The sequence below is a fragment of the Copadichromis virginalis genome, linkage group LG23, assembly GCF_057382275.1.
Source record: "Copadichromis virginalis isolate Kocher_CV1m ecotype Utaka linkage group LG23, C_Virginalis_male_GT1.1, whole genome shotgun sequence".
NCBI classification, from domain to species: Eukaryota; Metazoa; Chordata; class Actinopteri; order Cichliformes; family Cichlidae; genus Copadichromis; species Copadichromis virginalis.
In genome coordinates, this window is record NC_140639.1 from 6,489,168 (window position 1) to 6,511,578 (window position 22,411).

Genomic DNA, 22,411 nt, shown 5'->3' on the forward strand with positions numbered 1-22,411 from the left:
TTCACCCTTAAGTTACATGTTCAAGTTCATGATTGTACAAATAGAAAACAGCAAGAATGACTTGTTTGGAAAGGAAGGAGAAACCCTCCTCTTACCAGAAATAACTGCCAGCACGGCTTATCTGCACCTGAACAAACCACAAGACTTCTGGAACAAAGTGGAGATATTTCACCATGCACAATGAAAACAAATCACAGCATATCAGGAAAAACGCCTCATACCATAACTGTCAAACATGGTGGTAGAGGGGTGATGGTTTAGGTTTGTTTTGCAGCCACTGGGACCTGGACACACTACAGAAAATGAGTCGACCATGTACTCCTCTGCATACCAAAGTATTTTGGAGGCCATTTGTCTGACAGCTAGATGTTGGCTCATGCAATAAGAAAACAATCAAGGTGTTGTAATGGTCCAAAGTCCAGACCTGAACCCGACTGAAGTTTGTCTCAAAAGCCTTAGGACAGCTGTGCAATGCAAATGAATAAGAGTGGGCCAGAATTCTTCCAAAATAATTTGAGTGACTGATAAAGTCACACAGAAAACAAGTTATTGCTGCTAAAGGTGATTCCACATTTAGCAAGTTACTGATTATGGGATGTGCTCAGTTTTTCACAGGACTGCAGAGAGTCCCTTGAAGACTTTAAAAAAAAGTCACATACAAGTATTTTATTTGCATTGCTTTAGTTTTCCATCCAAACAAGGAAAAAGAAAAATGGAAAAACACATAATACTGATGATGAAACTGAGTGCTAGCCATCCCACACTCTTACAAAGTTGGCAGTACTGATTTCTCCAGCTGCACTGTGCTGAGAAATGGTTAAACAGTTTTGTATATTAAAAAAATGTGTTGTGTATTTATTTTAAAGATCCAACAATTAAAGAAATTGGCCCAACAAACGTGATAAACTGCTGCCCATGTTACAGTCTGTGGACGTCAGGCCAATCAAGCTGTAGTACAATAGTGGCCAAATGTTTTGGCACTACCAAAACTAAACTTATATATATTTGTTAAATTAAATCTTTGAAACTTATGAAGCCTTTGTGATTGTTCTTCACTGTATCATAGAAACATCTTTGTGTAACTGCCAAAACTTTTGACAAGTGTAGGACAAAAAAGCAACACCAGGGGACAGCAATGCTTTGGTCTGAACCAACTCTCTACTTACAACTAATCTGACAAATCTATATCATCCAAGTCCATCCAAAACTTTTGAACAGTGGTCAAATGTAGAAAAGGCCCAAAACAGCTAAAGAAAGGAACCTGTGTGGCCAACACTGGCAAGATATTTGAATCTCATCAGCTCTTGAAATGGTGATATTTATGCAGTGCTTAACTTCAACAAATGTATAAACTAATAAACTTAAGATGGCACACCTACAAAAAAACCTCTACACCCTTCTCTTGTCAAATGAATGTACAATAAACTGTGCAGCCACTTACCAGAAATCAGAGAGATTTGCAGTGAGGGCGAGGACTCTTGGGTGCACTCGCTGTTGCTTCTTTTTTTTTTTTTTTTGGTTTCAACTTTTGTGTCCATCATCTAAACACCTTTGTGAACACAAGAATTCATAATCAACCACTATAAACAGTGATTCACGCTAAATGTGGTTTAAAAAACACACACACAACTTAAGTACAATACTCACTTCTAAAGGAACTCAAGTGGAGAGCTGTGGATTTGCAAATTTTAAAGACATTGCAAAATTTATTCATGTTGATAGGATGTGGATTCAGACTGCCAGCTGGTGTATTGAACTTGCAAGTTCAACAAATACCAAGAAGAAACCAAAAAAGCTCCCGGGGTGTTCGCTATAAACACATGCAGGTCAAGAGCCAGCAGAGACAAAAAATAACGCACTTCGGGGCCCTTTTTATTGACGACACCTCCACCTTTTGTTTATCTTAATAAATAAATTGAATACATTTTCAGATTTATTCAATCCCCATCTTACACTGTATGTTATTCCCCAACTGTGTCCGAATCTTTTCCTTAACAATTTCCCATTAGTTGTGTTTATTCATGTCTTACTTTGATCAACATGTCAATTTACATCATTTTGGTCCTGCATGATATTTGACACTTGTGTTACATCACTGTCTGGGCACTCCACCCGGAGCTTATGATTTGTTCTCATTGTGGTTATTTTGACAGGTCGGTGCTGCGGTAGATACGCAATGATGATTGTTTTACTCGCTTTTTTTTTTTTTTTACATATACCCCACAGATCCATTGGGTGGTGGATATTCAGGTAATAACTATAATATCTGTGTCTGTCTTTCTAACTGCCTCTCACACTTTAGGGCCAACGTCAACAGACTGGGACAGATGACTTCACCAATACTGCGCTCTGAAAAGTGTGCTTTCGTGACAGATGGGCTGTAAATGATGATTCAAACTTGGAAACATTTGTGCATCATTGCGGATAATAGTCTTCACTAAGAAACCGGAAACTACACCGTAACCTTCCAGGTAACATGACGCACCTTCAAAGAAACGTAACTATGCGTCAGGTCGAGGCAGACCTCGGGACTTGAGTGCCGTGGATGTTATCCGCGTGCTTCAGTTCGCCTGAATCAAGATGGCACAGCGACATATTTCGCTGTTGCTCTCTGTTCAAAGCCTAAAAGTTGGATTGTTGGTGGTGAACCCATATTTAAACGGAAACAGTTGCATTTTGTTCTCTGAAAAGAACTAAAAGAAATAATATTTAACATCTTGTTTCTGTAGAAATTGAGAGCTTATGATTTCAGATTTCAGAATGGAGGCTGGCTTTATATGTAGCGTTAAAAGTAGAGCAAAAGTTTTCTTTTTTTCTCCTTTCTTTTTTTCTTTTTACAAATCAATAATATATTTTCACATAAAAACATATATTAGCAGTAAAAATTATTTTTACATAGCTTAATGTTTCTTGATTTACAGTAACTCTGTACTATTTTTAACAGTAATGTTGAATTTTGTTTTTCACTGTAATGTTCACGGATATTTCTTTTTTTTTTTACAGTGTATAGGTATGAGCCCTGCGTAAATGAACCTTAGGCTGGATTGTTGATGTTAAACTATAATGGCTAAGAGTGAGTTACTTTGTAAAGATCAAAGATCACACATTCACAGAGTAAACACTGCTAAGGTAACGCCAAGGCCCAACCTTAACGTAAATTCGGGAACTGCTATTTAATCTTATTTTTTTCCTGCATTGCTTTGTGTTGTGTGTTTGCACAGTTATTTCAACACGAGGAACAGCCCTAAAATCGACAAAAACATGTTTTTGTTGGTGGCGCTGGCATCTGAAAATGTGACTTCGTGTCCTCAGTTCATTTTGTAGCAACAGAAAAAAAAATACACGATTATTACTACGTCATCTTTCATGCAACACTGAGCTCAGCAACGTTCTCATGGAATCAGATTACCAAAAAACTTTGACAAGATTGAGAATAAAGTACAAGTTGATGGCTAATCTCAGGACCTGTTTCATGCTATCTGAAAGAAGCCTGTGCTATTTTTACTAAAAACCGTGATGATATCAAGTTATGGCTCCTGATTAACCGAAAGATTAGGCGTGATACGTCAAGATCACACCTTGACGTGTCCCGCCATTGTTTCACTGCCTGTACCTTGGTAGTGGTGCACCCTTAACGGGTCGCCAGTTCTAGGCAGGGCTAACGAGGGCTAAAGAGAGACAGACAGTCAAAATTCAGTCAAAAACTTCATTTACATTTGGGCAATTTAGATTCACCATTTAACCTGACGCCCTTAAGCGCATGCCTTTGTCCTGTGGAATACCTGGAGAGAGCCCACGCAAATTTAAGCAATGTGCAATTTCTTGGTTATAAAAAACAAACACCATTTCCCATCTTACAGTGTTAGTACACTATACTTTTTTAAAGGTGCAGGCTGTATTATATAGAGTAGCCTAACTTCTGTGTATTTTATAGGAAAGGAGCAACAAATCATAAACATTTGAATTGAATTTGAATTATGTTGTAAAGACCCTGCACGCTATAAGTATTTTAAGCATGCCCAAGTTATAAACTTTAGAATAATTCAAAATGAATCAAAAATCTTTATATGGAGTATATTGTTTCCTCATAGTTCCATACTGTGTGGAGCTATGGGACCTGCAGCACGTGCAAAACAAAGATTACTATTACTAATACTAATACTAATACTAAACCTAAGCTAAGGCCAACTAAACAGAAAACAAGCGGAAAACACATAGTGTACTTAGAAATCTAAACTAAAATAAAAATATAGAGTAAGAAAAATAAGTTTGGTTTTAGTCTTTGCCAGTTTCGTCAGATTATGTCAACACAACCTGCCAAGCAAGTTTTGGTGCAAATGTTTAATCAGAGTGCCCCAGATGACTAACCTTCATATTATAACCATTTAAAAAAGGCCTAATCCTCAAACAATGAAGACTAAATTGAAGAACATACACGCTCTGATGAGCATTGTGCTTTAGTTCTTTTGAAGTTCATTAAGGTGTAAATACCAGGCGCTGGAGTTTGTTCCAAGTTGCAAGAAAAGGTAGTTTCCGTCCTCAAGAAACACCCACCCACTTCGCTCTTTGACCAATCATTGGTCGAGGGCGTGGCCCAAGGACTGAGTTGTTTTATAGTCAGGCAGCTGGGGCACTTTTCATACATTTGTAGGAGAATTGAGTTCGTATTCACAGTATAATCTGACTTATTCTGAACAACGACACTTGCTGTGATGGCAAAGCGAACAAGGCGACCGAGGGACCAGCTGCCAAACTGTTACTATGAAGGATACATGGAGAAGAGATCATTCAATGATGAGGTAAATAAGATTTTTGCTTGGTTGTTTGTGCAGATATGTGACCGTTGTGTACTCACGCTTACAGCAAACATGTCATTATTTTCCATCGAGGCTTCAGGTTTTTAACTTTCAAACAGTTTAGTCAGTTTTTGAGTTTAAATGTCCATGAATTTCTCATAAACGATCAAGACCTGATGAAGCAAAGTCTTTCTATTGATTGATACTGTCCAAAAGAATTTACTCTTATATATAAGAGAGAGAAAAAGAGCAAATCCTTACAACTGAAAAGTGCAAAAATGTGACCACTTTTGCTTGAAATGTTGTCAAATTCGTTTCCTTATTGTAAAGCAATCAATTAGTCTGAAATATGTTTTCTGTTTGTTGTGTGTGTGTGTGTGTGTGTGTGTGTGTGTGGTAACAACAGAGGAACATGAATGATTGACCTGCCAACCATGTGCAGAACATGCCATTAATGTTCCTAACAACTGCCAACTGTTAAATATTTTTATTTACTTATTCATTTTAATGTCAGGGCCATTTAGTGACTTCAAAGAGGACTTCTATGCTTTTTTGGGCAATATTTCATTTTGTTTGTAGTTCTGTAGTTTTTTTTTCCTGCACAAGCCCGTGCTTTATATAAACTGTACTCCAATGTAATATTTGTACTTAGTCTTTACAACTAAGTACGTTATGCTTGAAATGATAAAACAGCACTGCATTGGCATGGTTACTGCTCAGTTACCCTTTAAAACAGATGTAGGTAAAAGACCTAGATAGAAAAAACCAGGTAAAAAAAGTTGTTTACTGTGGTAGAGAAGCTCCTTGTCATTTTCACTTTTTTTTTCTGCCTGTCAGACTGGTTTGACTTCTTTATTGCTTTTGTCGTAATCATTTGAGAAAACCAGGAACTAACACAAGATATAAACTAGAACATCAAGCTTTAGAGATCATAAATCCTGAGGGCTGTTCTTACAAGGTGTTACTGATAAGACTGTGCACATGAGACTGAAAGGCAAGCCTTTATCTCACTTTATAAATTCAACACAATTTGTTTGAGCTTGGCATCGAATGCCTTAGAGATTTTGCCATCAGCCTTAATATTTGCCAGCAGGTCACAGTGTTGGAAAATGGAAAAAGAGAGCTTCATTCGGGTCTTTGCTTTGTCTGTAGACCAAAATAAGATGAAATTATACATGAAATGTCTCTGGTTTTCTCAGTCTAGGCAAAACAAGTCTGGGGAGGCATTGTACAAGCATGTAGAGCAGAGTTATTAATATCATACACCTGTATCTGTTGAGGTTTCTCGGTTTCCTTTGCGGTAAAGGAATCAGTTGACTCATCAGGTCTTTCCCAGAAATGTCATCAGCCTGGTTTTTGTTGATGTTGTTGTTTTTTCCTTTGTTGTGTAACTTTGCTTTCTTCTTTACTTGGAAGGAAATAAATGAAATGGATAAAAGAAAATGGATGATTTTATTTTTAAAATATCTATCCACGTGTCTGGATTCGTCACTTTTCTTGAGCTGTTTTTCTTTTGTGTGCAGACATCTCAGAAACTGTGGACCGCCCTTTGTGGAAACACCCTTTTTTTCTTCAATGACAAAAAGGACTGCGATGTAAGTTGACTTAATGAAATTCACAAATTTGAATTATTCTTTTTAAAAAACAACAAACAAAAAACCCCCAAACTTTTCTTGATTAACCCTCTTTGACTGTGTGTGTTTTATCAGTACATAGAGAAACTGGATCTCAGTGGATTTATCTCAGTAACAGATGAGACCAGACAGGACCGTAACTTGGATGCAGCCAGATTCAATCTCCGACTGAAAGGCGGAAATATCAAATTCACCGTAAGGGAATATGTGGAATACATGCAACTGGTCTGATTTCTATCAAAGGAGGATGCTCTGTTTTTGACCTTTTCCTCCTCCTCTGTCACTTCTTTAGGTCCCAAATGCAGAAGTTCGTGAGTTTTGGAAGGGCTATATCCAAGCTGTGGCTGAGGTCTGTGGTACAAACCTTTATCTCACTTTATAGAAAAATAACAAGCTGTAGATGTAACACAGAGTATTTAAAATTATTATTATGTATTCCTGCAGCTGGCTGTGCCCACCTCTCTGAATCTGCTGCCAGGTCAGATCCACATGCTGAAAGAGGCAGTACAAAAGGAAACTGAGAGAAAACAGAACAGCCCTCCATCTGCTGAGACCAGCTGCCCTTCTTATGTCACCCTACAAGCAGACATGCCAGCGTCAGTATCAAAGACACTCGTGACTTTTGCACTATTGCTGACTATGTTTATGGCGAAGAGGTGTTGCTATAACTGTAAATGCGTTAACTGGTATTTAACTGAATTTTCTGCATTTTCATTCTCGGAAAAAAAAAGAAAAGAAGCCAGACATGTTGGAATTTTGTTTTCTTTGGAAAGAAGTCAAGATTGACTCTAATGCCAGAAACATTCTTTGCATATGCATTCCATTAGAATTTAATTATATACCGAGCTCAGCTGCTGATGAGTGACACATTTGTGTCATTCCTATAGCTGTTACCACAATGTCTCCCGCCTGGAGGCCGAGCTGCTTCTTGACAGAGAAGTCAAAAGAGGAAACCTGCTGCTGAGACCTGGAAGCGATGGGAGCTCCTTCGCTGTCAGCACCAGGCAGGACTTGGACAGGTACGCACACACATCGGACACAGATATAAACATGTACTCACTCATTCATACATAACACAAATAATATACAAACTTAATTCCCAAAAAGTTGTGATGCTGCGTAAAATGCTAATTAAAACAGAATGGAGTGATCTGAAAACCTCATAAACCCATCATATTGTTTATTCACAGTAGAACTGAAATATGGATTTATTTATTCTGTTTTTACGTTACGCTTTGCACAGTGTCCCAACGTGGCTGATAGCAATAACTATGCTGGTATTTTATTCAGGTTTAAAGTTTATTCATTTTTTTTCTTGCAGCCCTTTAGTCAAACACTACCGCGTGATCCGAAAACACGACGGCGGCTTCATCATTGATGTGGAGCCTAAAGTGAGTATTAACACCAAAGCCCAATTCTGGGTTCAGTTGTACATGTGTGCCTCAAAGAAAGGAGCAACTGAGTAACTTAAGTGGAATCTTTTATTCTCTATACAGGTTTTGCCTTTTTTTTTTTTTTATTGCTTTATGAAATCTTCTGTGTGTGGCTTACACCCACATGGCACTGACAAACAGTGCAACACACACACACTGCTGCCCTTGATAGAACTTTTTTTTTCATGGTTTTATTGGCGATAGAGATAAAGTGTTATGACCTCCTGGAAAACAATAAGGTATTTAACAGTAAAGGCTGTGGTGGGAATAAAATTGTCATGGCAGCAGATGATTGTTTTAATCTGGCTGCTGTTTTCACGACTCAGCCTGGTGTGTGTGGTTTTTTGCATTAGTTTGCGGGTACAACGCTAGGTTTGTGCTTGAAAGTTGCATACATTTCCTTCTGTGCTCTCATGACACACCTCAGTCTGTAAAGTGAATTTCAGCAGCAGTGCTCACTGCAGTTCCTGCAAGACATTTTATCGTTGCAGGTCCATAAATGACCAAGTCAACACACGCACACACACACCCTTGTTAACTTTGTGTATTTGATTATTCTCTCTGTGCAGGTCACCTGTGACACTCTGCACGATATGATCAGCTATTTAGTGACATCAACTGACGGAGTTTTGATTCCCCTCATTATTGAAGAACCATATGAAAAGAAATTATGTATGTACAGAACCTGATATAGTCCAGTCTCTATTTGTTCTTCTGTAATAATTATTCCATAACTAATATAAGCTATGGACTTTTTTTAACAGCTTATATTTCTTCTGATAATGAAAATGGAGAAAAGAGTGTTCAGCAGCCCTTGCAAAAAGGTCCTCCACCAAGCCTTCCTTCCAAGCCTCCCAAACCAGGTATTTTCCATTAACACAAACTCATACATCAGTCTGTTTACTCTGCTTTGTAAGCCTCTTTGTTTTGGTGCAGTTGGCAGATTCCTCCTTGAGATTTAACTTTAGTTTCTTCTTTTGGCTCTGGACTTTGAAATTAAATGCTAATTACCATTAAACTTTAATTAATTAAACTGTAATTTAAGAAAATCTGCACAAAATATCACAGTAAACAATCGTTTGAAATGATATTGAATTCATTCCAGACTCCTGTGACTAAAACATATTACGTTAACCTTTATTTACCTGAACATAATATGCCGTGTTTATTGTCTGCATATTTGTGTTTTCCCAAGGTTGCTGGTTGAAATAGTACCTGTTTTTTTGTTTGTTTGTTTAAAATCTGGTCATTTTCTTTCTTTATTTTTTATTAGGTGCTCCAATAATCAAAATCATGTCTTCTATTTTCCAGTCTGTAGAAAAACACCATCTCCTGAACCAGAGGAATTGCCAGTGGAAGAGTGCTTGTATTTGAATGAGAACTGTGAGTATCACCATTGTCACATGTGCCATCAATCAGCTCATCCATCATGAGTTTTTTGTTATGTTTCACAAGTGTAAACAGGTGTGACTTCATTTTTTCCAGTTACTGTTTCTAAGCAATGTCTGTGTTCAAACAGGGAATGAGGAAGCAGAAGAGACAGAAGATTCCTCAGTCAATCCGTTGCCACGTAAGTGGCTCTCGATCTCTATCTCGCTTTCTAATTTAAGAAACTATTGGAAAATATTCACTTTGACGCTGCATGGTTAATTCCCCCCTTGTATGTGTCTGTCTTCACTACAGAACCAGAAGGGAAAACCCAGAAAATTCCACTCATGCCTCCAACTCCTGCACCTCGCAAATTTTTTCCCTCCTCCGTTTCAACCACAAAACAAGATGTGAAGGTGAAAGCCGTTACAGACCCTGATAATCAGCGTAGGTTCACTTTAAGGCTTTTTCCTACCTCAGTGAAATCTGAAACACATTTAATATTTTTCTAAATTTTTCTAAATAGTTATTTTTACTTTTTTCTCATGTTGCTTTTAGTTGCTCGCGCAACAATATCTGAGCTGAAACTTCGGCTGGAAAAAAACAAGGGCAAGTGCCAGTGACCTCTCGTGACGGGAGCCCCTGAGAGCAATCTCCATCTGTGACAATATGGCAAAGCTGCTGTGTCAGACCGTCCCTGCAAGATGAACCGACACATGGGAGCAGAAACGGGCCGCTGATAACCTCCCCCTGCTCCGCAGTGTAGCTCGGCTCTGTCGGCAGCACAGAAGCAGCAAAGCCTCTCAGAGGATTAACGTGCTATTGATTTTTGCTTCTCTTGGACACTCGTTAGCAAATTAATCAACTGTAAAGAGCAGTGCACATGTCACATTATCTATACCTTTCTCTTGTACATTTTGCACATTTGCCAATGAAAGTGGCACTTTTTTTCTTTGTTCTATTGAATCACATTTATCAGTGTTTTTAGATTTTTTGTTTTTTTAAGATTTCCATAGCTACAATGGTTATATTCTGCCTTACAGGCAGGATGTTCATATTTGAACTGTAGTGTATTACTGCCCACCTTTTTAGTGATGCAGCCCTATGAAGAAAAACAGAACTGCCAGACGAACTTTTGGTTTCTGTAAATGTATCGTATAAAATTTTTATTTTTTATTTTTTTTTACTGAAGTAAAACTTGCTCTTTCGCATCAGGTCATGTGATCAAGCAAATTCTAGTAGGTGCCATGCAGCAACAGGATAGGTTTTATGACGGTCTGTGCCAGGTCTATTTCCGCTTTATGTATTATTCATACAGCCAAACCTTTTTGTCCTCCTTTGTTGATTTCTGTTTTGAGACAGACATCCACGGACAAACACAGTGCTCTCACTCCTTTATTACCTCAATGACTGATACATTATAGTGGAAAAAATTTAACTATTTACAATAAACTCTGACATCTGTCAGCATGTGAAACAAAGTCAACAGAACTCTCGCTTCTTTAAAGCATCGCAGGCTACATTACTCAGAACACACGTAGAGGGAGAAATGTGGCAAAGCAACACTGTTACCGTGTGTTACATACAGCATGAGGTGGATGCTTCTCAGAGGTCAGGCGGTGCACAAAAACAGACTTCAGACTAAGTTTTCAGGGTTTATCGTTTTAGTTTCCCGCCTGGGTGGCTCCATAAATGGCTAATCTGTATTATATGATTTATTAGCTCCAGCTACTGCCTAGCTATTTGTTATATTTAGGACTAAACGCAGTCCACTACTCATAATGGGAACTCTTTGCTGCAAAAGAAATGGTGCATATACAGGGACAAGCATTAGAGTGCAGTTATGTGAGTATACAGTACAATCATTTCAAAAATCCTGAAGCCACATGAGCGCTCTGACTTCACTACAAGGAGTTAAAATGAAGGAAGTTGCCTCTGACTTTTAGTCTGTACGACAGACTCCTCCACAGATAACACCATCTCTGATTTTAAACTAACAAAACCTCAGCAGGAGCCAAAAGAGCCCAAAGTGTGGGTCCTGGCTATTATATGAAATACAATAGACACTGTTAAATGCACATGCCTTGGCAACAAAACAAATTCAGCATCCTAAATATGTTAATTTCTTGTATCTAAAAGCTGCTGGCAGCGATTCAGGGACTTCAGTAACTGTGTGTAGGTGCAGGTTGTTATTTGGGTTATAGACCGTATGTTGGTTGCTGGCTGGATAGGTAATAACCGCTAATCCAAATTTTTCTGACATAGTTTTAAATTGGAACAGAAAGCTTATTAGCGTACCCGATTTCATCTTTTTGGAAATGAGCAGGAAGGCACAGGGAGAGAGAGCAGACAGGACAGAGTGTAACCCTGAACCGGCAGCTGGCTGCACAACAGTTCGGCTGACAGAAGGATGGACAGCGGCCAGCGCTAAATCAGTGCTCTAGCAGCAGTGGTGCTAAATGGATGTGCAGAGACAGGAAACCTAGCAAGCCTACACCTACTGTATCCCCAGCATTCACAACAGCCAGAGTCATACATCTGAAGAGTTCTGTCACTGAGGGAGCAGCAGACCCACCTCTTCCCACCTAAAGTTCGTCTCTATGCAACACAGACACTGCACGTGGAACAGGATAAACTGTCATACTCCAGTGATTTAACTCTTCTGCGATATGGCTTCGACCGCCGTCAGGGCAGAGGAGATGATCTGCGGCGCTGACCAAGGCTGGGTGGAGGTGGGAGGAGTCCACTTGGCTAGGTGGATGGATGTGTCTAGTTGAGACTGGCGTTGGAGCTGCTGGTGCCGCTGTTCTTCCTCTGGCCGCTCTGCACCACGCTAGGAACCTGCAGGCCCGTCACTACAGAGAAACTCCCGTTCCACACCTGCAGGGGGCAGCACATGACAGGCAGTTTATTAAAATAAATAAATAAATCAGCAGGTGGTGCAAAGTTTTCAGACAAAAATAGGCTTGAATTTCCTCACCATGAACGCTGGGATAACTGGCTGCTGAAACTTAGTTTTAAAAGTGTGCATCAGCTGCTTAGTTTTGGCGTTGTAAAAAGACAGAATACCTGGAGAGAAACACAAAGGCAAACATACTTAACGGTTTATTTTATAAAGATTTTCTTTTTAAAATGTGTGGAAGTTAAAGTAGCCTTATTCTTGCTTCACTTTAATCCACAAATAACGCTAAACAGTCTTTTTCTTTTATTTCATTTTGTTCCAGTTACCAAATTGTGGCTGAGGCAAACTAAATCTTTGAGTTCACCCATTGATCTGTTTGGATCCTACCTTCATCGTAGTTGATGTAGACTCCGATGCTATTTGGGATGGGACAGTCGAGGGTTCGAGCCTTGTTGTTGTGCTTGGCTGTGAGGCTCTGCTGCAACCAGTTGTTCAGGTGGATGCACCAGGAAGCGCTGCTTTTCCCCAACTGGTCGAATCGGCCGAGGCTCCGCAGGGCTACGCCCACGGCAAAGGCCTTGCTCTCCTTGTCGAAACGCACCTCCCAGTACTGCTGGCCAGCATCAATCACAGTGTCAGCTGTCACGACACATAAGGCCAGCGTCAAAACAATCGCCACTGTCTTTACGCATGCTGACAGCTGTGGTTATGTAACAACTGCCTTGCTAAGAGATGGAAATCTGATTTGAAAAGTTAGTTATGTGGAAATGATTTCTGTTTAAAATATCCAAAGCTGTAAAAAGTGCAGTAATTAAAAGAAACAACAAAAAAACCCTTTGGTTTAAATCTGGATCATTTCTTCTCGTGTAAAGCCTTCATTACACCAACTAATTAGTTCACCTTGGGCGGTAAGGAAGATCAGATTACTTTATTGTGTAACTTTCTAACATTGTATCTTACAATCTACAATCTGGGGCGGTTTGGTAATGCAAAAACAAGTTTGTGTCTGTCCTTCCCTCTTTTTTTGCTGCACATATTCTTACCCAGCACTGTGTACGACTCTGCTGTAAACCTGTCTCTGCCGGGCCGGGCGGTCGGTGCTCTCTTAGGAGACATCAGGGCTGACCTGATTACAGAAAAGACACGAGCTAGAAAGATTCAATATTTCTGAGCTTTATTCATAATGAGAGTTAGCACATGAAATCAGCAGCTTACAAACCTGGCTGGGGAGTGCATTGGTGAGTTGGTTCGGTTCTTGTCTTTTCGGATGTCCTGTATTTTTCCTCCGCTGCTGTCCCACTCAACGCTCAAGTCCTCCACCTTCAGGTTCTGATGAGCTGAAGCAGCATCCAGCTTGAAAGTGAAAGCTGGATATTGGGAAAGAAGCAACGTTTTTCTTTTAGTGTACAGGAAACTGAAAAGCCCCACATCTTTTGTCAGTCAGAGTAAAATAACAGCAGCCAGATCCAAGTATTCTCACCGTGGGTTTCTAGTGTAACCGGCTCAGAGAACTCTCCCGCCACAGCCTTGTTACACGCTCTCACTCTGAACGTCAAGTACCGGGTGTCAAAGCGCAGACCTTGGAATTAGGGAAGTTTTCTAGGTTAGAAAATCTACTCAAAGTTTAACTATAAATGCCAAACATCACCTCACAGTCCTCTTCCTACCCGTGAGAGTGTGCTCCATCTCTCGTATCCCCTCCACCACCATCCAGGGGTAGTCCTCTCGGATGCGAGGTGGACCCTCGTGATTTGTGCGCCGGTGTTCTAGTATGTAGTGGTCTATCTTGCTATCAGGCTCTGGTAAACTCCAAACTACAGTCACCGTATTGTCGCACACCTGGCACTCTGACACCTGGATCTCAGGAGTAGCAGGAACTGAAGACAAAAAGAGTTTTTACCTGTTACAGATTGTGTCCAACATCAACTTTCACTACTCTTTACTAAAATAGTCAAGAAGTGTAACAGTTCGATATTAAAGCTGCATTTAATACCACAAGGGGGCAGTATTTTCCTAAAAGAAGTCTGACATGACCTTGTGGCAAAATATAAATATTTATTTTATTTTTATTTTTTTTTACATGCACTTGATAAAAAAAGTCGCCCTTCTCTGTGCCCAACTCTTCACTCACATTCATCTGATAAACTTTCACCTTTTCCATTTACTGTATCCTGTTTAACCAGCAGTGTGTCTTAGCTCTGTGTGTCTTAGCTTTACAGCTAAAAGCAGGCGATTCAGATCAGATTGAGACCCACACTACATATGTAGGCTGTCAAACCGCAACGGTGCAATAACGAGGTTAGGAGGTCTCGCACAGCTGTGGAGTGATACTTCTCTGTGGTTTTATTGCTGTATGTAACTCCCCGTCACATCACATGTATTCATTTGACTCATTAATATAAAAAAATGCTGGTAAGTGGAACATACTGCAGGAAGTTTAACACACAGCAAGCATCGACCCTTTCTTTTGTTCTGGTTGAAAAAACACAAAAATGCCTACACTGCGCTTAACAACACCTCCAGGGTGGCAGCTTATACTTTATCTACCAAACACAGCCTGACCAGAATCTCTTAAGTATTTTTTTGAACTCTTAACTTCATTGTGTTGTGAAATTAAGTGTAATGTGCAGTGACTCATTTCGGGTTGTTTTATCTAGATTGCATCGTCTTACTTTTGAAATTCATTGAGGTGAAGTTAGACTACATGTACTGTGTAGCAGTTCAAGGTGTAGCAATACAAAAGCTCAAATCTTAAAAGAGTTTTCACACATGAACTCAGGTGGGAACGTTAACCAGATTTCCCCCCTTTTCCCACATGCAGCACACCGGATCACGCAGCCTGCTTCAAAAACACTGTTTAGTTTAGGAGATCCCGCTGCCTGAACAGACGCACATCCCGCCTAGCTGCTGTAAACTCTCCTCATATTTTATCTGCTCTACTATATGACCTAGTGAAAAACTACCTGGACTTTGTACGAGGGAGCAGGCAGGTTACAGGTTGTTTAACTTCCGATGCGATTGAGACAGTTGTGCCCTCACGTGCAGCTCTGCTGATCAGAGAAACAACTGAAACCCATTAAATTGGTTGGCACTCGACAAGAGCCGACAATGACATGACTAGATGCAGATTTTATACCAAAAAAAGTAATTTTTCAGACAAAAACTGTAAAGTAATTAGTTACTAATTATAGTAAAATACTACAGCTGTAATTAATAATTACTCAAAGTAATTATTAGTAACTAGAGCTGTTAAGGAGAACCTCAATTTCAGCTCCATATTTAAATTCTTGGACTCTGAATCATGCTAAGCTACTCTTGTAGAGTTCAAAATAATCCTTACTAATCTTATGCTCAGCTGTACTGCAGCCCCTAATTTTATCTGACCTTCAGCCCTTCTCTCTTTAACTTTATTTATATAAACACATTAAAAACCACTAAAACTAAATAAATTAAACATGTTCCTGAATATTGATGCTACACAACATTTACAGCAGGAACCTATCCTCCAGAGATGAACTATTTCCAAAAGCCTGACAAAAAAAAAAAAAAAAAAAAAGAAGAGGTACATTTTCAGTTTAGATTTAACAACCGTCACAGGCGATGCTCATCCGATTGCAAAAACAGCCGAGGCAAACATCCCCCTTTTCAGAAAGCATCAATCAGAGGAATGATCAGGAGTGGCACACTTTAATGATATTGAGTGTATGGAGGCAGACTATCTACCACATATCCAGGTGCAAGACCATTTAAGGCTTTAAACACAAACAGTTTTCCTTTATATTGGATTCTGTAGTGCACACTACCTGTAAATAATCAACAAGTAACTGACCTACTAATCTATGCAGTGCATTACAAGAGTCGAGTATAGATGTAACTAAGTGTGCATGTGTAACTTTCTTATCATTGGTTATCCCTTTTAAACAGAAGCTTTAAACAATCAACCGGGTGTGTAAAATTAAACAGAAGTAGAGAAGCAGAGTGCTGCTTTAATGTTGTGCAAGTCAGCAACTCCTTCGTTTCAGACCTGGGAGAAATTTGAGTCCTTGCAACATCTCCCTCTCCTGGCTGAAATCCACCATCAAGTGACTCATGTTGTCACTGGCTTTAGCCTTCAGGGAGAGGCGAAAGGCTGGAGCCATTGTGACGCTGTGGAGAAAGACACACAAAAAACACACAAAGACGTGGGGTGGAAACAAGTGCGGGTCTATTATTGAACTGAACCAGAGGGCGACAAAGAAGAAACAGGTGATTCTAGTACTGCTCACTAAGAAAAGACCACTAACTACATTTCTGACATACTAGCGCTGAACTCATCACCCTAATTCAAAAAGCGGAGCTAGAGAGGGAGCAGCATTCATCCAGGGAGGGGCTGACACAGGATGGCACAGACTCGAGATGAGAGTGGGGAAACTCAGAGACAAAAGAGTGGAAAGCTTCCATCGTGCTTACTGTCTATGAAATGGGTGCGGTGGCTACAGGTTTGAATGCATGCACGCTACATTCATTAGATGGCTCGCTGGTTACAGGAGGCTATGACAAAAGGAAAGTAATGGATTGCTGAGTACTATACCTATCCTTAATGTCTTTGGCCGCCTGGAGAGGAGAAGCACAGAGAGGGAAAGGAAAAAAAGAGGAGAGACACGGAGCGAAGAGAGAACTGAGTAGGAGCCCATCATGTTGTCATTCAACACAAAAAGCTGCCGGTGGCCATGTTAAAATCACTGCTAGTATGACAGCACAAGGAGGACAGATTAAATCGTATGTGGACACTGAAATTCACATCAAACGGCGCAGCAGCATGACTGTCAGTTACCTGAGTAAAACCGTCCGTCTCAGAGGAGCAGAGCGTCTGATTGGCCATCTCCAGAAGCTCCTCTGAACTCTCCAGGGCTTTGGAGCAGGCGCTCAGCTGACTCTGAGAAAAGACCAACTTACAGTCAAATGGAGCGCATCTGCAAACTCCCACAGGTTATTCGTCTGTATAATAAGTTAATTGTGTTGCCAGCAGAAGCCATGGAGCTAGCTGCATCATTTGAGAGTCATCGCTCAGTCCTGAGGCTACAGACGTTTTTGAATTATTGGTATTTTGACCTGAGATGAATGAAAACAAAGATCAGCTTTCATTCATGCAGCTAGTTTGGAATAAATGTTGCAAAGAAAGAGAGTAAAAAAAGCAAAAAATGCAAACTTGAGATGAGTCATTTTCACCTCCTCTCTGCAGCAGGTACCTCTGGCTCCACAGCTGCAAGTTCCTGGCCTTACCTTGTTTATTGTTACACAATATGAACAAAAGTATCGGACCACGCCTCGTAATCTTTGAATTCAGGTGTATGAAAATCAAGCATGCAATCGGCCTTTACAGACTGCATGGCTCACTGAATTCGATGGTGCTGTAATAGGATGCCTCTGTTGAGATCTCTTGTAAGAGGCTTGTTGCAACATGGAAGTGTTTAGGAACCATGCTAGCTCAGCCATGAATTATATCGATGACATAAAGTTACAGAGCGGGGTCGCCGAGTGCATAAAACTCGCCGACGCTCTGCTGATTCAGTAACTGCAGAGTTCCAAACTTCCTCTGGCATTAACACCAGCACAAACACTGTGTGCCGGGAGCTTCACTGCATGGGTTTCCATGCTTGAACAGCTCCTGCAGGTGTAATGTGGAGATGGCTCAGTAGTTTTGAGGCATATAGCGTATATTTCTCTTCTCTCTCTCTCTCTCTATGGTCTTCTTTCTTACTTCATTTTTTAAAGCACTTTAACAAGCTAAAGCAATGTAAAGGAAAAAAAGTAAAAAACAGTGTTGCTATGGTGGAAATCATTGAAAGCTGATTGGAGCAGAAGTCACCTGATTCTGTACACACCACTTAAAAACAATCACATACGGACACTTTCAGTCTCCTTGCATCTTTGGGGCGATTTTGGCCAAACCATTCATGTTCAGGAGGTTCATGGTTCGAGGAATAAATGACAGTTTGGACCTTTTTTTTTTTTTCCAAACAAAGGGGAACAACAGCACCGTACAGATGGTAGCAGTTTAAAGGAAGTGGCAATATTATTTGTCTTGCTCCATAGTCCCCTATAAATCTTTCTAAGCTTGGCAACGCACTTCAAAACATATTACTAGCTATTGTTACTGTCTTCCTAATGCCTCAGAGGCATTTCCAAACCAACAAATGACACATAAAGTCAACACACTTTCAAGAGAAGTACAACCGAACATGTGAAGCATTTTAGAATTCAGCTTGAAGGATAAACGCTTCTCACCAATATTATAAATTACAGTGGCATTAAAAAACATAAACGTTAAGACAAACACGATGATGCTCCACTTAAACCTGTTATCTGTAATTTTGTGGTTTGTATTCTGTACAGTTACAGTATTTTTTAACAGATCGTGTTAAAGTACGTTGCATTCTGCTTGCTGTTCACTTAGAAAAGTTTAGATTTTAGTCTGACTTAAAGGTCAGGAGGCTCCGGTTTTATCCTGTGAACCGCCTTACTCAATCGATGATCAAGAGATGAGCATGGGATGTACAACAACAAAGAATGAAACAACGTCCCCACAAGCACTGATGCAACACCTGCTTTCGTATGCAGACAGGTAATAAGTCTAAGCCATGCAATGATGCCCCCCCCGATTAAAAAGATCTAGACTTTTCAAATCAAGAAACAATAACGGCTACCTGCAGCTCATAGGTACGGCTTGCTCGCTCCTGTTTGATACGGGTCAGCATATTTTCTTTCATTTCGTCCAGAACAGCATGGAGGGAGCTGCATTCAGACTCCAGGTCCTCCTGCACCCGGTTGGAATTTGCCTGGTGTCGCAGCAGAAAAAAAAAGTTCAGGGTATCATTTGAGATCAAATTTAACTTGAGCCCTTCGCGTTACTGTACCTCCAAGTTGTCCAGACTCTGCTTGAGAGTGCAGATGAAGTTGGAAATCTCCTCATTCTTCATGGCCAGTGTGTGGGTGATCTTCCGCAGAGATTCCTGAAGAAAAAGACAAAATTTTCCTTTAGTCAATTCAGATTTTTCTTAACATTTCTGCTTTGAACTCACACACAATCTGACCCTTCCAGGCAGGCTCAGGATCCCTGTATTAGCGCACAGGAGAGCCTCCTCTGTGGATAAGATGTGTTAATCAGCCCTTGTCTGATGAGTGGACACATAAAGCTTTAGGCTTTGAGCTCCCTTTTAAACAGATGAGATCAGAGAGGGACCTACCCTCGGTGCACAGGGAGGGCGGAAGGATGCGCATTTATAATTTAATAATGCAGCTCCGCAATCGTTACGCAGGCGACTTCAAAGACCGGACACACAATATTACACAGAAAAACCCACACTTTTGATTTGCTGCCACTCCTGCTGCACTGCTCCGACGCCACAGTGAAAAAGCCCATTCATACAGAAGAACTGTGCAATGTTTGTTGATGGAAGAGGAGCTACGCCAAGGCCCCCTTCCCCACGTCCCCGACTGCTACACCGATACTTGTCGATAAGAAAGCGGTCGATAGCGAGCACAGAAACGACCCCACATCCACCCGAACAAACACCGAGTACAAAAACAAGACGACTGAGGAATTCAAGCCCATGCTGCATCCACAAACTCCCTCATATCGCCGCGTCTCCCCCTCCTTCCTTTGTACACTACGCCCTGAAACGGCTTCCCCCATCAGAGACACCTGTTCCCCCGGCTCCGGCTCACCTTCTGGTCTCCCATCTTGCAGTCAGGTGCACCGGCGCGGTCGCAGCTCCACACACCGCCGGTATGTCTCCTCCGTCCCCCGGTGTTTGGTGTATTAGCACGGCGGAGCTGGTACTGATGCTGCCGGAGAGCAACGCATCTTCGGACGGACACCAACCACCAACGCCTTTGGGCCGTAGTAAGCGGGGCGCATGCGGCACGGGGGGATTCTGGGTAGTGATGTTCTGGTGGCGCGGGTGAGGGATGCTGCTTTCAGGTGCAGTCAGAGAAAGGACAACGCGATAGATAGATAGATAGATAGATAGATAGATAGATAGATTTTAAATAGCCTATATAACACAATACAGAGCCATTTAGGGTCCCAATAAAAATCTTCTTGGATATGGTTTTAGGTTTTCCTGTTATTTATAAAATCTCTGTATCTACTTTAGCTACTAAAAAGACAAAACTCTGTGTCTGCTTCCTTCTTTCTTTTTTCTTTGTAGAGGACACAAATGAATGTCTTCTAAATAATGCAGGAGAAGGCTCCACCTGAAATCTACATCTATATTACCAGATAAGTCGCCACAGCAGTGCTGGAGCCTATATCTCCCTAAATACTGATTTATTTATTCAGCATCTCTAATCTGAGATGTAAAACTGAGCGCATGGTTGGTAATAGTATGGTGAACCATATTATGAATTTGGATGATCTTGTGGTCTCTAGCCGTGGTAGTGCTGGTCTCTATTAGCTTCTTCACATATGTTGTGGATTTAAAAAAAAAAAAAATCATATACAGTGTCTGTAAGAGCGATGTTATTATTTATAGAACCAAGGAAAACAAACATTTAAGATTTTATAGACTTCATATTGTCATACAATAACGTTACTGTGTATGTAATAGGGTCAGATGTCTTGGACAGAGCAAAAAATAAAAACAACAACAAAAACACGTGATGATGATATTTGTAGGCAACGTGCGATAATGTATATACCAGCATATTTAATGCATGCACAGACGGAGGGAGGGTCTTCATTTAGATCATTATGTAGAGCAAGGTGCTTTTCTTTCCTTTAGTTTGTGCATATTGTACAGCTCTAGCATATATGTGCACAGGAAAATGAGTTTACCGAAACTAAATGTAGCTTTCAATGACGTCATGAGGGTGACGATGGCTCAGTGCATGTAAGATGTTTGTAACTACTGGAGCCAGCATATTTAAAACTACTGGGTGTAAGTATATTTGCAGGCTTAATATGAAATCACTACGGGCTAAATGCAAATGATGTTTAACACTAGACATTACCAGTATTAATTCTAGAGACACTGGTATCCTCTCTTTGTTGGATGGTGTTTTGCAACTGAAATAAAGATTAAATGAATGAATAATCTGCCCATTAAGGTGTGGTTAGAAATATGGAAATAAATAAAACTTTTACTCAAGTATTGTGCTTGTTTTGATGTAACTGTATCATATATGTCACTACTTCATATCAGAGCTTGATGTTGGCCTTTTTTCTATTCATTTAAATTCAGACTGAAAATTTGATATGAGAGATGCAAGATGCCACCCTCCACACCACTGGGCTCCCCTCTGTTAAAAGTGCTGTGTGGATAACACTATCAGCTCACAGTAAGAAAGCACCGACTTTGAATTTAACTGTCGGCTCATGTAAGTTTGCATTTTCTCTTTGTGTCTGCATTTGTTCTTACAGGTGCTTTGACTTTCTCGCTCCCCCACCGTCCTCTCAAACACATGCATGTTAGGTCAGCTAGTGATTATAAATTGCCCAGAAGTGTAAATGTGAGCACGTATTTGAGTATGTCTATTTGACCAGGGCCTACCACAACTCTTCCTCTCTCTTGGCCTCTTGCCTTATGAGAAAAATAAAGAAAATAACTATGTGTTGTGCATGTGTATTGTGTCACGGAGACCATTCATAACCTTTAAAACTGTTAAAAGTGATGACAACGTGATTTTTAAACAAAGTATAAAAGCATACGTGACCTTTGTACTCACAATTTTAGTTTGGACACGTTTGGACAACTTTCTTTTCTATTTCTATGTCCTCAGAATGGGTCACATCACAGTGACCGCAAACTTGCATACTTTTGATGAAGGAAAACAACAATGAAACGACCATTGGCCAATAAGTGTAACTCAAAACAAAGGAATTAAAATAACCAACAGAGACTCCTAACTTAAGAGATGCAGCTTCCTGTCTGCTCAGCAGCAAACAAAAGACCCACTCTGACTTAGCTGCACTGGTTCTCTGAATAGAAAGAAAAAAAAAACCCTTTTAAGTATCGCTCCCCTAAAACCTAAATGTTGGTAACATTTCTTGATTCTGATCAGTATACTAAGTAAATTTTGCATTATGTTTGATTAAAAAAACAACAACCCCGCAGCTGTTTCAAAGCGCAACATTTTTTACAGTAATTTTTGTCTTTTTCTTTTGCTTTTATGCATCGACATGCGTTTCTTATGAAAAACCACACCAGTAATTAGAAAATGGTCCGAATTTTATTATCATTTCATATATAACAGCATAAAAGATGAAGTGTATTGTGTTCACAGAGTCCTACTAAA

At 40.2% G+C, this 22,411-nt stretch overlaps 2 protein-coding genes across 2 annotated transcripts; one reads left to right on the forward strand and one right to left on the reverse strand.

Annotated features, from left to right (window-relative positions):
* The first annotated feature begins 4,482 nt into the window (after positions 1–4,482).
* Positions 4,483–10,442, forward strand: LOC146680115 (signal-transducing adaptor protein 1-like). Its single transcript, XM_085447552.1, has 13 exons — positions 4,483–4,799; positions 6,320–6,391; positions 6,506–6,625; positions 6,723–6,779; positions 6,875–7,026; positions 7,318–7,449; positions 7,752–7,821; positions 8,433–8,535; positions 8,628–8,726; positions 9,175–9,246; positions 9,383–9,433; positions 9,547–9,678; positions 9,790–10,442. The coding sequence occupies exons 1-13, from the start codon at positions 4,713–4,715 to the stop codon at positions 9,852–9,854; spliced, it is 1,212 nt and encodes a 403-aa protein (XP_085303678.1). The 5' UTR covers positions 4,483–4,712; the 3' UTR covers positions 9,855–10,442.
* Positions 10,443–10,613: 171 nt separating this feature from the next.
* Positions 10,614–20,045, reverse strand: fsd1 (fibronectin type III and SPRY domain containing 1). The gene is made up of 13 exons (XM_085447553.1): positions 19,841–20,045; positions 19,030–19,125; positions 18,820–18,951; positions 16,947–17,048; positions 16,704–16,726; positions 16,158–16,279; positions 13,801–14,010; positions 13,614–13,712; positions 13,353–13,500; positions 13,177–13,259; positions 12,521–12,772; positions 12,212–12,300; positions 10,614–12,111 (listed from the first exon to the last, which is right to left on the reverse strand). The coding sequence occupies exons 1-13, from the start codon at positions 19,853–19,855 to the stop codon at positions 12,001–12,003; spliced, it is 1,482 nt and encodes a 493-aa protein (XP_085303679.1). The 5' UTR covers positions 19,856–20,045; the 3' UTR covers positions 10,614–12,000.
* Positions 20,046–22,411: the final 2,366 nt, after the last annotated feature.

Bases quoted from the DNA above. Each gene is read 5' to 3' on its own strand.
- LOC146680115 (XM_085447552.1), top strand. From the start codon at position 4,713: ATGGCAAAGCGAACAAGGCGACCGAGGGACCAGCTGCCAAACTGTTAC. The intron at 4,800-6,319 runs GTAAATAAGATT...TTTTGTGTGCAG, and splicing joins AGAGATCATTCAATGATGAG to ACATCTCAGAAACTGTGGAC. The intron at 9,434-9,546 runs GTAAGTGGCTCT...TCTTCACTACAG, and splicing joins CTCAGTCAATCCGTTGCCAC to AACCAGAAGGGAAAACCCAG.
- fsd1 (XM_085447553.1), bottom strand. The intron at 16,727-16,946 runs GTAACTGACAGT...TCTCCTCTCCAG, and splicing joins AGACGGACGGTTTTACTCAG to GCGGCCAAAGACATTAAGGA. The intron at 13,501-13,613 runs GTGAGAATACTT...CCCAATATCCAG, and splicing joins GGTTACACTAGAAACCCACG to CTTTCACTTTCAAGCTGGAT.